Genomic DNA, 14,345 nt, shown 5'->3' with positions numbered 1-14,345 from the left:
CTCCAGTGTCTGCTTATGTGATTGTCCTAGGGGCACTGCACTTTGGAGCAGCTGGCACCAGAACCGTGCTTTGGACCAGCACACAGAATGTGTCCCCTCGAAGGGGAGAGTCCTGTAAATGTGGGGGTATATGATACGTGGTGGTCCAGACCTTATTTTGGGGTTCAGAGCTTTCCAACTCACTCTCTCTACTACACGAATAAGTAACGAATAAGGAATGAATAAGGAAGTGTGAATAAGGAACCAACTTTAGCCTCCTACCAGGCTGATTGTCTGAGGTAGTCTGGCTGCTGACACAATTTCGCAGGAAATTGCCCTGCGTTGGAGATCCCAGACAGCCCAGGGAAATCCTTTTTCCGTCTCCATCATGAGCCGTGGCGAGAGGACAGAGTGGAGAAGTCGAGAAGGTCCGAAACTTACCAGTCACGTGTGGTGGAGGGAAAAGTGATGGGGAAGTGATGCCAGCTGTGAAACTGGCAGTGAGGGATGGGGATGTGCCCTTCCAAAATCTCCATGAACATTTTTGGATGCAGATTTTGGGGAAGAGCACAATTGTTGTTACCTTGATTGTCTGGAAGTGTGGTTTCCCGTTTGGGAATTTTTCCTGGGTAATTTTGGGGGTGGGGGGGGCATCCAAAACGACCATTATTCTTGTCATCTTCATCACCAAGGCAGCAGGAGCAAGGAGAGAGAGAGAGAAAGAGAGAGAAAGAGAGAGAAAGAGAGAGAGAGGGGAAGTCAGACCCAGACTTACCATGCCAACATTGTCCTCAGTGGAGGATTTGCCCTCACACTGGAACCAGAGCCCGCCCCACTGCTGGAAAATGGTGGGTGGATTGGTGGGCTCCTGGATACTGGGGTGAGGTTTCGCTATTACACTGGGTCTTTCCTCATCTGCACCTTGTAACGATATGAGCTTATGTTTGTATTTCTGTATAGTGGTGATGCTGCTTATGTGTGTCTCTCCCTCGTCACCCCCTCTTCATCCAGTAGTGATAGTTTAGAGGACGGGTTTGATAGTTTATGGCTGGATAGCACATGCCCCAAAAAGAGTTTATTTAAGGAGAAACTCTCCTTTGTCTCTCTGGTTAACCCACCCTTCCCATAGCAGTGCACTAAGGTGCTACAAGTGACTCTACTACTTAAGTTCTCCGGAGTCGCGACCCAGAGAGCTCACACGTGGTTTGGCTGGTCCTACCTGTGTGCCTTGGAGTTCACGAGCTGCTGCATTTCGGCTGCCCAGCGTTTCAAGGAGGAGAGTTCTTCCTCAGCTGGACCTCAGATGAGTATAGCCGTGCCCCATTGTGTCTTCCCCATTTTGATGCTTTTGTTATTTTCTATGCTGTAATTGTTCTGATGTACTATTGTAACTAAGGAGCTTGTATGAATTTGTATGATTCCGATTTTGTATGACTGCAGAAACCTTTAGTAAAGACAACATTTATTTAAGGACTAGCGTGTTGTCTCACTTCCTGGGATATAGCGAGCGTCTCATTCGCCATCCGACCTCTGTATAGACTGGTATAGAACTTACGCACAGCCACAAACACCCAATTTTCCTTGGTAGATAACTTGGATTGGGTCTCCAGGAATTTCCTGGAGAAGTTGGCATAACAACCTGGGAGCTTTTCGTTTTTTAAAAAAACCTGTCAATCAAATAGCATTATATCAATACAACAGTACAATAGTATATGTACCAGGTTCTCTGAACCCCCAGCCCCTTCTGTTGCAGCAAGGGGAGGAGCCAGAGTCTTTTATTTAGAAGAAGAAGAAAAGGAGGAGGAGGAGGAGGAGGAGATTGGATTTATACCCTTCCCTTCCCCTTCCAAAAAGTCTCAGAGCGGCTTACAATCTCCTTTCCCTTCCCCTATTTATACCCCTCCTTTCACTATCCAAAAAGTCTCAGAGTGGCTTACAATCTCCTTTCCCTTCCCCTCCCCACAACAGACACCCTGTAAAGTAGGTGAAGCTGAGAGAGAGCTCTCTCGAGAACTACCCTTGAGAAAACAGCTCTGAGAGAACTTGGGATGGACCCAAGGTCACAGCAGGAGCTGGCTCTCCAAAATGAACACTGGGAATTCAGGGGGCCTGGTGAATATATTGCTATACTTTTATACTGATGTGACACTATTCAGTTGCCAGTTATGCCCCTGGAGGGAGGGGAGTAAATGCAAGAGTCCAGGAGTCCACCAGGAGCCATTTAGCTGCTGAAGGGGCAGGCTTTGCTCCCTCCAGATGCTGGCAGCAGCGAGAAATCTCCCACAGGGATGACAGCGACACAGTAACTCCAGGGCCGGTTCAGTCATTTCTCTTTTAAAATATAAAGGCCTATGAGTGGAAGCCAGGTCAACCTATCAGCAGTTAGCGAGCTGGCCCCCTCTCTTTCCTTCCCCACTCCTGTGCCTCCCCAAAACACCCTTGAAATTCTGGGAGATACATTTTTATCGCTCCTGAAATTTCAGGACAGTTTTACATCGTTTCAGTTGCCCCTGAGCTGACCTGAAACAGCTAATTTGAGGTCTGTCCAAATGCACACCCCGAGTAAGGCATGTGACCTCACAGGAAGGAAAGTGTCACAGAGCTTGACCTTGACCTGGAAATGGCTTCACAGGATGTGGCATCACAAAACAGCATTGCATTCCTCACTCTGCCACCTTCCCCAGACCCCTTCCCAAACTTCACCCTCCCCAGGAACCCAGCTCCTTAAACGTCCATGAATTTTCTGAGCTGGAGTTGGCAACCTGTACACATCACACCTGTACATACTGGAATGTTCAGTACAGCCTTACAGGCCACAAATGAGAGCGTTGCAGCACTGGTGGAAACTCTAAGATGGGTCTCTGGGCTCACCTGCAACACGAGAGTGTGCAAAGGAATGTGCATGTGTGTGCTAGCACATTCCTACCATTGGGTGATGTGCTTCAAATCTTTTTCATGACTGGGTACATTTGGGTCCCTTATCACCCACTGGTTAACCAACAAGAGGACTCAACAGTTGAGGTGAAATGAATTATACTGGTTTATTAAAGCACAATATAGATGAAGAGATTAAATGAAATGTCTTCCCATAACAAATATGCAAAACATAAGAGATGAATGGAATGATCAAGCTACTAAGCCGAAATAAGGACAAACTATCAAATGGTTTACATGAATTAAATTACTAGATACTACAGAACACCGTATGTAAGATAAGTAGAAGTATTATGGAAACAGTATTAATGAAGGTTAAAAGGTTTAAGTCTGATAACTACAAGTGAACACCAAAGCCATTTCAAAACATGGAAGCATCAGGAAACTTGGGATGTAGGTCAAGCAAAACAGCTCAAACAAGTAAAGACTTATAACATAACAGGAATCAGTCATATTGCTTTAGAATTCAAACTTTCTCCCAGTGCCCTCCAGCCCACCTAGTTAAAAGCAAATGCTAAGCTCTAAATTCATGTATATCTACTGTTTTGTTGTTGTTCAGTCGCACAGTCAAGTCTGACTCTTCGCAATCCCATAGACCACATCACGCCAGGCCCTCCTGTCTTCCATCGTGCGCCAGAGTTTCCTTAATTTGACGTTCATTGCCTCAATAACACTTTCTAACAATCTCATCCCTTGCTGTCCCTTTCTTCTTTGATCTTCAATCTTTCCCAGCATCAGGCTCTTCTCCAGTGAGTGCTCCCTTCTCATTTGGTGGCCAAAGTATTTGAGCTTCAGTTTCATTATCTGGCCTTCCAGGGAACAGTCAGGGTTGATTTCTTTTAGGACTGACTGATTTGTTCTTCTTGCAGTCCAAGGGACTCTCAAGAGTCTTCTCCAGCACCATAGTTCAAAAGAATCTATTCTTCGGCGCTCGGCCTTCCTTATAGTCCAGCTCTCGCAGCTGTTAGGTGGTCTTAATCCAGCTGGTTGGTCCACTTCCCCTTTTGTAGAGAGGAATGAACCAGGAAAATGATGCAGTCATATGCAGTTCTACTCACAGTCCTGCTCAGGTCTCTGCAGTGGGGCTTATTCCCAGAAAACCATTCTCAGGATTAGAAGAGATTAGAGAGGATGAAGAGAGGATTGATGCCTAAAAATGAGGAACCAGTGATCAAGAACTGCACATATTGTCACTTTCAAAAGCACACCCATGCTTCCCCTTGGGCAATACTTTGCTAAAGGGGATCAATACTGGGGCAATGCTTTGCTAAAGGGGATCAATAATCACTATTATTGATCTACCCAGGTTTAGTACTGCAGTGCTAAGTGGGAAAAAAAGATATCACAAAGAAGAGCTTCTAAGTAGCATGGAGTTTTTAAGCAACATTCTCAATTTTTGAGCTGAGCCACCTTTGTTGTTCTTTGTGTTCCTTGGTCTGCACTGTACAAATGACAAGAAACCCGCAAAGGATGTCCACAGTTCCCCAGGGACCCTTTGGATGTTTGGTGCACTGAGTCAGAACACCTGAAAGAGCTTCCATTAAGTAAACAGGAGGAAAGGATGAAAAGACAATTGCCATCTGAACAGATAAGGATAAAGATAAAAATTTTACAGCATCAAATGAACTGTCTCTTAACCCAGGAAATAGCAAAAAAAAATTACTTATATAAAACAAAACTATTTTGAAAATGCAAATAAAACTTCGAGGTGGCTAGCTTATAGACTAAGACAGGAAAAGGAGGAAAGACATACAAATCTTGAGAGATGACCAGGGAGAAGAAAAAATGGTATCTAAGGATTTGAAAAAGATCATCAAAAGATTTTATAAAAACTTATATGGCAAACAAGATGCCAATCAAGAAAAAAAATCAAAGATTTTTTTAAAATAATAAAAACATTTAAAATATTTGCTGAAACTCAAAGGAAAATTTTGAATGACTCAATTTCTGTCTTTGAAATATCAGAGGCAATTAATTTTTTTAAAAAATGGAAAACCCTGGGTCTGGATGGAATACCAGCTGAGTTTTATCAAAAATTTAGGACAAAATAATACTTCCACTAAAATATACAATACAAAATATTATTCAAAAGAAAAACATGCCAGACTCTTGGAATGAGGCTTAATACATAAGCAAGATACAAATGAGAAGGAAATTAAGAACTATCGTCCAATCTCCTTATTGAATGTAGACTACAAAATATATGCATCCATCCTAGCCTCTCAACTTAAAAGAGTTCTTGGGCAAATAATTCATCAAGCTGGGTTTCTACCTAAAAGACAATGAAGAAACAATGCAAGGGTTATCTTGAATGTACTTGAATACTCTGAAGCACACCCAGGGAAACAGATGGTGTTGGTATTTTTAGATGGTGAGAAAGCATTTGACAATATTATTTGGGACTTTGTTAGAGCAACCAACAGCATCACAGTGTGGAGAAAATTTTAATATTATGGTTCGAGGAATATATAATAAGCAACACACTAGAATCACGATGAATGGAGACCTAACACTAAAGATTGATATTCAAAAGGGAACTAGGCAAGGTTGTCCTTTGTCTCTGCTACTTTTCATTTTTGCCCTGGAAACATTGAATGAGACAGTAACAAATTAAACATAAATCTAGGGTTTGAAAATAAAATATGAGGAATTTAAATTACAAGCTTTTGCAGATGATCTAGTATTTATATTTCAAGAACCCTTACAGTTCATGATACATCTTTTAAACCTACTACAAGAATATGGGCAATTAACAGGTCTGAAAATTAATTTCAAGGAAACAAAAATAATGACAAAAAATTGTACCACAAACCAAAATCAACAACCACAAAAGATATCTGGTTCTGAAATTCAGAAGAAGATAAAATATTTAGGAGTAATTGTGACAAATAGATGTAGTTCTTTACTACAAGATAATTACTCAAAACTTCTCTTAGAAATTAAAATAGACCTGGAAAAATGAAAGGACATACAAATTTCCCTTATGGGAAGAATTGCAGCTGTTAACATGAATATTCTACCAGAATTTTGTTTCTTTTTCAAACTATTCCTATACTTTAAAACCAATCTTCTTTAGAGAGCTAGAAAAACTCGTTTGACAATTTATTTGGCAACAAAAAAGACCTAGAATTAAGTTAAAAGCTCTTCAGGATAGGAAAGAAAGAGGAGGCTTTGCACAACTTGATTGGCTTTTATATTATCAGGCAGCATCTTTGACATGGGTCAGAGAGTGGATTATTTTAGAAAATCCAAGACTTCTGAAACTAGAAGACATGATTTATTATTGGGCTGGCATGCCTTTCTATGGTATGACAAGCAAAATATACAGACATACTTTAAGCAACATACTCTTAGAGCCTCTCTACTGAAAAGGGAAGAGATAAAAAGATTGTTTTACATAAAAGTACCAAAATGGGTAGCTCCCCTGAAAGCATTTACAAATCCCAATGTAATCACGAACAATTTAATGGGGAGATATGAAGAATTATTACACAGTAAGAATGATCTAAAAACACAAGAGATGTTGCAGAAACAAGAAGTGACCTTAACATGGTAGGAAAGGATCCAACTGGAATCCAGATGTGCCAGAGATAAACATATGGGTTTCTATGAAAAACAGATAGTTAGATAAAATACTATTGAATACGGAAGAAAAACTTATTAAAAAGTTATATACGGTACCATTAGACTTGAAAGTGGAGGACAAAGTAGTTAAAGTGTCAATGATTACTTGGGCACAAAACATAGGATATAATATTGACCTAGAATAATGGTCCAGAGTGTGCCTTCCACGCTCCCCTCCAGCCTTTCAAAGAAATCCTTTACAAGATGTTTTATAGATGTTACATGAGACCTGGTAGATTGGCTAAATATTACCCTAACATGTTAAATTTATGTTGGAAATGTAAGCAAAAGTTGGATCTTTCTATCATATTTGGTGGACATGTGATAAAAGTAAAAAATATTGGGTTGGGATACATGGAATGTTACAGCAAATAATAGGGTTAAGATACCTTTTAAACCAGAAATCTTTTTGTTAAATGTAATACCAGAACAGTATAAAAAGTTAGATTATTATATGATTACTCATATCGTAACTGCAGCCAGAATTTTATATGCCATTGTGTGGAAAAAAGAAGATATGCCATCAAAGGAAGATATGATCCACAAATTAATGGAAATAGCTGAAATTAACAAATTAAGACTATTACTACAAGGAAGAAGAGATAACATCTTTAAAGATGTATGGTCAAGATTTTATAAGTGGATTGAGAACTTTATTAAAAACTGAGTATAATAAAACAATAAGATTAACTCATTTAATAATTGATAGGTGCAAAAAAATAAGAGAAGAAATTCTAAATAAGGTGAATGATTGTGAGACGGAACCCTATGCACTTTGTAATTTGTGGTTTTGTTTATCTTTTTCATTAGAAATTTAATAAAAATTATTGCATGGGGGGGAAGAAAACAGAAAAGTGTCTTTATTTACCACTATGGTTGTTGTTGTTCAGTTGCACAGTCGAGTCCGACTCTTCACGACCCCATGGACCAGCTCCCGCCAGGCCCTCCTGTCTTCTGCCGTCCTCTGAAGTTTGCTCAATTTCATGTTCGTTGCATCTATGACACTGTCTAACCATCTCATCCTTTGCCGTCCTCGTCTTCTATGACCTTCTATCTTTCCCAGCATCAGGGTCCTCTCCAGTGAGTGCTCACTTCTTATTTGGTGGCCAAAGTATTTGAGCTTCAGTTTCATTATCTGGCCTTCCAGGGAACAGTCAGGGTTGATTTCTTTTAGGATTGACTGATTTGATCTTCTTGCAGTCCAAGGCACTCTCAAGAGTCTTCTCAAGAACCATAGTTCAAAAGAATCTATTCTTCGGCACTCGGCCTTCCTTATAGTCCAACTCTCGCAGCCATACTTGACTCCTGGGAATACCATTGCTTTGACCATGTGGACTTTTGTTGGCAGGGTGATGTCTCTACTTTTTATCATGCTGTTTAGGTTCGCCATTGCTTTCATCCCAAGGAGCAGGCGTCTTTTAATTTCATGGCTGCTGTCACAGTCTGCGGTGATCTGGGATCCCAGGAACATGAAGTCTGTCACTACTTCCATGACTTCCTCTTCTATTTGCCAAGGAGTGATGGGGCCGGATGCCATGATCTTAGTTTTTTTGATGTTGAACTTCAAGCCCACTTTTGTGCTCTCCTCTTTTACCCTGAGCAAGAGGCTCTTTAGGTCCTCTTCACTTTCTGCCATTAGAGTGGTTTCGTCTGCATATCTGAGGTTGTTGATCTTTTCCCCAGCAATCTTAATTCCCACTTGTTATTAATCCAGGCCAGCACATCCTTGTCGTACTCCTTTTCCTATGCTAAACCAATCCGTTGTTCCATATCCAGTTCTAACTGTCGCTTCTTGACCCTTATACAAGTTTCTCAAGAGACATGTGAGGTGGTCTGGTACTCCCATCTCTTTAAGGACCTGCCATAGTTTGTTGTGATCCACACAGTTCCCTGGAAGGCCAGATAGCATAGTCAAAGAAGCAGAAGTAGATGTTTTTCTAGTACTCTCTTGCTTTCTCCATAATCCAGCGAATGTTGGCAATTTGATCTTTAGTTCCTCTACCTCTTCGAAACCCAGCTTGTACTTCTGGCAGTTCTCTATCCACGTACTGTTGAAGCCTAGCTTGTAGGATCTTGAGCATATACTCGACCATATAGTTCAAGTTTTAGTTTAAAGTGTGGAGGTGGGGCTTCCAATCAGAAACTGAAATCCTATTTCCTTTTCTTTCCAATATATGGTTGTTGTTGTTGCTGTTCTCCTTGTATAGTTCTTCTATGTATTCTTGCCACTTCTTCCTAATCTCTTCTGCTTCTGTTAGGTTCCTAAAGTTTTTGTCCTTTATCATGGCCAGCTTTGCATGGGACATTTCCTTGATTTCTCCAACAACCGCAGATATGCAGACGATACCACTCTAATGGCAGTATATGAAGAGGAGCTAAAGAGCCACTTGCTGATGGTGAAAGAGGAAAGTGCAAAAGTTGGCTTGAAACTTAACATCAAAAAAAACTAAGATCATGGCATCCGGCCCCATCACTGCTTGGCAAATAGAAGGGGAAGTCATGGAAGCAGTGACAGAATTCACGTTCCTGGGATCCAAGATCACTGCAGACGGTGACAGCAGTGAAATTAAAAGACACCTGCTCCTTGGGAGGAAAGCGATGGCGAATTTAACAGCATGATAAAAAGTAGAGACATCACCCTGCCAACAAAAGTCCGCATGGTCAAAGCAATGGTATTCCCAGTAGTCATGTATGGCTGCGAGAGTTGGACTATAAGGAAGGCCGAGCGCAGAAGAATAGATTCTTTTGAACTATGGTGCTGGAGAAGACTCTTGAGAGTCCCTTGGACTGCAAGAAGAACAAATCAGTCAATCCTAAAAGAAATCAACCCTGACTGTTCCCTGGAAGGCCAGATAATGAAAATGAAGCTCAAATACTTTGGCCACCAAATGAGAAGGGAGCACTCACTAGAGAAGACCCTGATGCTGGGAAAGATTGAAGGCCAAAGAAGACGGGGACGGCAAAGGATGAGATGGTTAGACAGTGTCATCGATGCAACGAACATGAAATTGAGCCAACTTCGGAGGACGGCGGAAGACAGGAGAGCCTGGCGGGAGATTGTCCATGGGGTCGCGAAGAGTCGGACTCAACTGTGCGACTGAACAACAACAAAAAGCCCGTAATAAGCTTTGTCCACTTTCTGAAAAGTTCAGAGTTTGCCAAGAGAGGTAGCGGTGGACATCTTTTTGGGGGAACCGTGCTCTAAGGTGTGTGGGGTGCCGAGGGAAGTATTAACTTGGGTCACGTTTCCCTGGACTCTTCCAGTCAGTGACCTCATCAGTGCTAACAGGTTCTCCTCCACCCTCCTGCCTCATCTGCATGTGAACAATTTGCTCGGGGGCTTCCGAGAATGTGCCGGTTGCGCAGCCCTTGGCTTGTTCTCTTCTTAGCCCACACAGACGCCGTTTGCCACAAGGCCAGGAGACTTTCTGGAACCACGCATGCAAATGCGCCACACGGCGAGAGACAGGCCCGTCCGGTCCTCCCTCTGGATTGAGGTCACCCTGCGAGGAGGGTAGGGGCGTGCCGCTTCGCCGTGGGGAGGCAGAGGAAGGAGTTGTTATGATCTGGCTGGAAGCCACCTCAGAAGTGCCCGGCAGGAGAGGTAAATATTAACTCAGGAGTTCAGGCAGGCTGTGCAGGATCCGGAATGATTCACTGTGGACGAAGCCGGGGGCCGGGGAAAGTTCACTCTCGGGAGCTGGTTTGTGTTCCTTCACCCCTTTCGGGGTGGGAACAGGAGCCCCGCCCGGTTGGCATGAGGGCCACCCTCCACTTCACACCTTTTAATTGCATCCAACCGGCATCGCTGTGCTTTATTTGGGATTCCGAAACCGGCACCCTCTGCAGAAAGACCGGAGGCACACTTTGGAAACCGGGACGTACCTTTGCCTTCTGCAAAAGCTAGCTGCCCCATTTCAGTGGCAGGTCACTGTGTCGGGCGTGATCCGTAGGCACGGGAAGAGGCCGAACGAGTCCTTCAAGAGTACGGAATTGTGGGATTGGTGGGCTTTTGTTGAATGGGTGGTGCAAAGTGCCATCTAGTTGGCAGCTGACTTACGGCGACTCCATTGGGTTTTCGAGGCAAGTGGTGAAACAGGGATGGTTTGCCGTTCCCTGCTCTCTGTAGCAGCTCTGGCCTTTCTTGGTGGTTTCCCGTGCAAGTACGAACCAGGGCCGACTCTGCTTAGCATCTGAGACCAGACTAGCATGGACCATCCAGCTCAGGACAGACATACAGAGGGGGTTGGCCACTGCCTTCCTCTGCACAGCAACCCTGGGCTTCCTCGGTGGTCTCCCATCCAAGGACTAACCAGGGCTGACCCTGCTTAGCTTCTGAGATCTGATGAGATCAGGCTAGCCTGGGACACCCAGACCAGGGCAACAGATGAACAGAAGTAGTTGAATCAGCTTCCATATGCAAAAGACCTTGAAACACTGGGCGGGACTGCACAAAGCAGCCAGTCAACCCAGCCAGCGTCTTCTGACTGACAATTTAATCTTCCATACACTAAAGGCGGGCATTTTAGAACTTAGAACTTTGGAACCCACTACTCAATTATTATAAGGGAGAGATATGCAGAATAAATCATGCAAAATGCCAGCCTGGATTAATCACAACCTGAAATTAAGATTTCCGGGGAAAATATCAATAACCTCAGAAAAAATATCCACTACTCAATTATTATAAGGGAGAGATATGCAGAATAAATCATGCAAAATGCCAGCCTGGATTAATCACAACCTGAAATTAAGATTTCCGGGGAAAATATCAATAACCTCAGAAAAAATATATAGTGCATGACCATTACTAATAATTTTGGTGCCTCAGCTTTTCTTGTCAGGAGCCTCCTTAGTTGGGATTCTTATGCTTAACATCTGTTCTTGAAAGTTCTGAGGATTTGCTTTCAGTTTTTTCAGAAGCTTCTCAGGAGGGAGAATGGGGCTCCAAAAGATCCACCCCACCGACTAGGACTTCCAATGTGGGTATGATACCTAGAATCAGTCCTGAAGTTGAGGTTCCTTGTCCTCTGCATGAATGTCTTGTGCTGTTTGCCTCAGTCAGTTCTCCACATGAGGCGTCTTGGCCCTTTCCTTGTCGCAGGACTCTGCAGCTTTTGCCCGGATGTTCTCAGCATCTTCCTTAACATCATGCAGAAAGGTCTTCAGAATGTAGAACGTTGCTGCAAAAGAAAGTGCTCCACCAGTAAGAGATCCCAACACAGGTACAAAACCAAGAACAAATTCAGCCGCCATCACTGCTCCACACACTAACGACTTGCTCAAAAAATCAATCACCAATTCTTTGGTGACTTGACTGGCCATTGGGGACTTTTTGATAGCTGATCACAACACATCAACGGGTTTGCCAACCCGGTTCGCAAGTCTACGGAGGGAACCTTCATCCAGGCCAAAGACTTTGCAAAAATATGTCATTGTTCCAACCAAGATGCCGATATCACAGACGAGAGAGAGGCCAGGGACAGGAATTGCCCCGATGCCACAAGGGCTACTTTCCATATAACGACATCCATAGCAGCCTCCTTCTTCTTCAGGAGATCTTTGGAGAAAGCTGGCATAGCTGCAATTAAAATTTCTCTCTTGAGATCATCAGGGGTCATTTCGGGGGGGATCGCGGGGGATGGTGATTTCAGGGGGTGTGGCCTTATGACACACTTCCGGTGATGTCAGGGGGTGTGGCCTTATGACACACTTCCGGTGATGTCAGGGGGTGTGGTATATGCTAATGAGTTATGCTAATGAGTTCCCCTAGCTCTTTTTCTACGAAACGACCCCTGGAGATCATCCAAGTCATTCTCCAAGGTCTCTTGAAGGAGGGGGAAATCATACAGATCCAAATTCCACCTGGAGATGAGAAAAACCTTTGGAACAGATTTTCCTTCTGCTTGTGTCAGGTTATCTCTGCAGTATGTCCTAATCTCTCCCAGGCATGCCTCCTCAGAGAAGTCTGGTTTCCTTCTTTCAGCATCTATATTGACATCCACTTTGGTGCGCACATAGTAGAACTTCTTGCCCATCTTCTGAATTTCACGAGCCAAGTGAACATCATTCGTAGTAAAGCGATTTGAAGCAGCGATGATGAAGAAATCATACTCCGAAAAAGTACCTTCTTCAAGTATTGCTTTGGTTCAAACTGGGGAGTCCCAATTCCTGGAAGATCCCATAGTGTTACTTTGGGGGAGGTGACTCACATCATTCCCCACAAACCTGGCTACCTGGGAATAATTGTGCACATTTGCCTTCCACGCTCCCCTCCAGCCTTCTTTATACAGAGGATATTCCCTTCTATCCTCTGGTACGTCAGCCTCTGGAGGAAGTGAAGGTGGGCCTTTTGTCAGCTCTGCCATTTTAAACCTGTGCGCTATCCGCATCCACTCCAGCTCCAGCTGTCTTTGTGCTGCCCCGCCCTCTTCCCTCTCTTTCTCTCTCTCTTCTCTCTCTTTCTCTCTCTCTCTCTTCCCTCAGCATTTTCTCTTTTTTCACCTCTCTCTGAGCTGCCCTCTCTTCCCTCTCTTTCTCAAGTTCCATCCACCTTCGTCGAAGCTGGAGACACAAGGCCTCTACACTAGGGGTTGCCACCTCCCTGTTTACTGACCCGATAGTTCTACAAATAAATAAAAACCCTTTCCACTCTGTTACCAGGCCTCCTGGCCTTACTGGCACCTTCTACAAAAAATTTGGGCTGGGGGAGCACAACCCTTGACGGAGTTTCTGTCCTACAAATTTGGAGGTTCCACCGAGATTTGCCACGATCAGGGGACTCCTGCCATGTGAGATGAGTCGATGCTTCAGGTGCGCACCAAGCTGCTTTCAGCTATCCAGGAGCTATCGAGTCTGCTTGTAAGGGCCTTGGGTTCCCTGATGAGCTGGCAAAAGACTTCATATGAACCAGTCCTGTGGAGTGGAACTCAGCAGCCGGCTTTAAACAAATTAAGGTACCTCTGGGTTTAAATAACAACAAAGGGACTTAGTCCCCTCCTCGTTAGGCTCTTTCTAGAGAGCAGAGGAGCCACGCTGGGTGGGAAAATAAAAATAAAAGGGGAGGCTCTGGGATGTTTTAATGTTGAGTGGTGTGTCTTGACTGTCTGATTAGGTCTGACTCTGACTGCTCTGACTTGTTTGTTGGTAAGGGTTTTGGTGAGAGTGAATCTTGTTGTTGGTGAGAAGGTTGGTGAGAGCAACTTTCTCACTGTTTTTGGAGAGAGGTTTGGTGAGAGCAACTCTCTCACAGTTGGATTCTGTTCCAACTGAAGGGTTGGAAGGTTCCAAATTTAAACGAGGAATCAGGAGTTTACTGCAGAAACTCCCCCCAACCTGCTCTTGTCTTGACAAGAGCATTTGGGAAGGCTTTCCATTGGTTTACTTGCTTTGGGACCTGGGTGTCATAGATTCAGGTTATAGAATGTGTTCTGTTGATGGAGGAAAAGCCTTCCGTTGTTTTCTGTGAAATTGTCATTCCTGTCTTTGATAGAGATTGGTACGTTCCTGCTGGGGGTTTTTTTCTGAATAACTGTCTGTTGATTTGTTGTCTTATTTGGGAAAGCTTTTTGATATTGGTTCTAATCTGATCCTGGAGTTTTCTGGGGAAGCCTTTTGTTGTTTTGTTCTGACATCTGAAAAAACTTTTCTGATGGGGATTTTGATCTCTCATTCTCCGCAGAGAGAGAGGGAGTTACAGAGTACTGCTAGAAACTGGTTACTGAAAGAAAAAAAAAACTGTTTCAAATCTGTGTGCTTCTGCAATATTGCTGCATTTACAAAAATGTCTGGCTTATTCAACAATGCAT

The 14,345-nt window shown here is 43.5% G+C and overlaps 1 protein-coding gene across 1 annotated transcript in view; it reads right to left on the bottom strand.

The window, feature by feature from the left end:
• LOC107112941 (interferon-inducible GTPase 5-like) overlaps window positions 1–12,729 on the bottom strand; it is a gene marked incomplete at both ends in the record, with an annotated part of 33,848 nt that extends 21,119 nt beyond the window's left edge. Inside the window, 4 exon segments of the mRNA XM_015414150.1 lie at window positions 10,229–10,237; window positions 11,498–11,511; window positions 12,328–12,661; window positions 12,664–12,729. Of these exon segments, the coding sequence (XP_015269636.1) occupies window positions 10,229–10,237; window positions 11,498–11,511; window positions 12,328–12,661; window positions 12,664–12,729 (423 nt within the window).
• Window positions 12,730–14,345: the final 1,616 nt, after the last annotated feature.

This window comes from Gekko japonicus, unplaced genomic scaffold, assembly GCF_001447785.1.
Source record: "Gekko japonicus isolate JY-2015 unplaced genomic scaffold, Gekko_japonicus_V1.1 scaffold5961, whole genome shotgun sequence".
NCBI classification, from domain to species: Eukaryota; Metazoa; Chordata; class Lepidosauria; order Squamata; family Gekkonidae; genus Gekko; species Gekko japonicus.
This window is presented reverse-complemented; position numbering and strand designations above follow the sequence as displayed.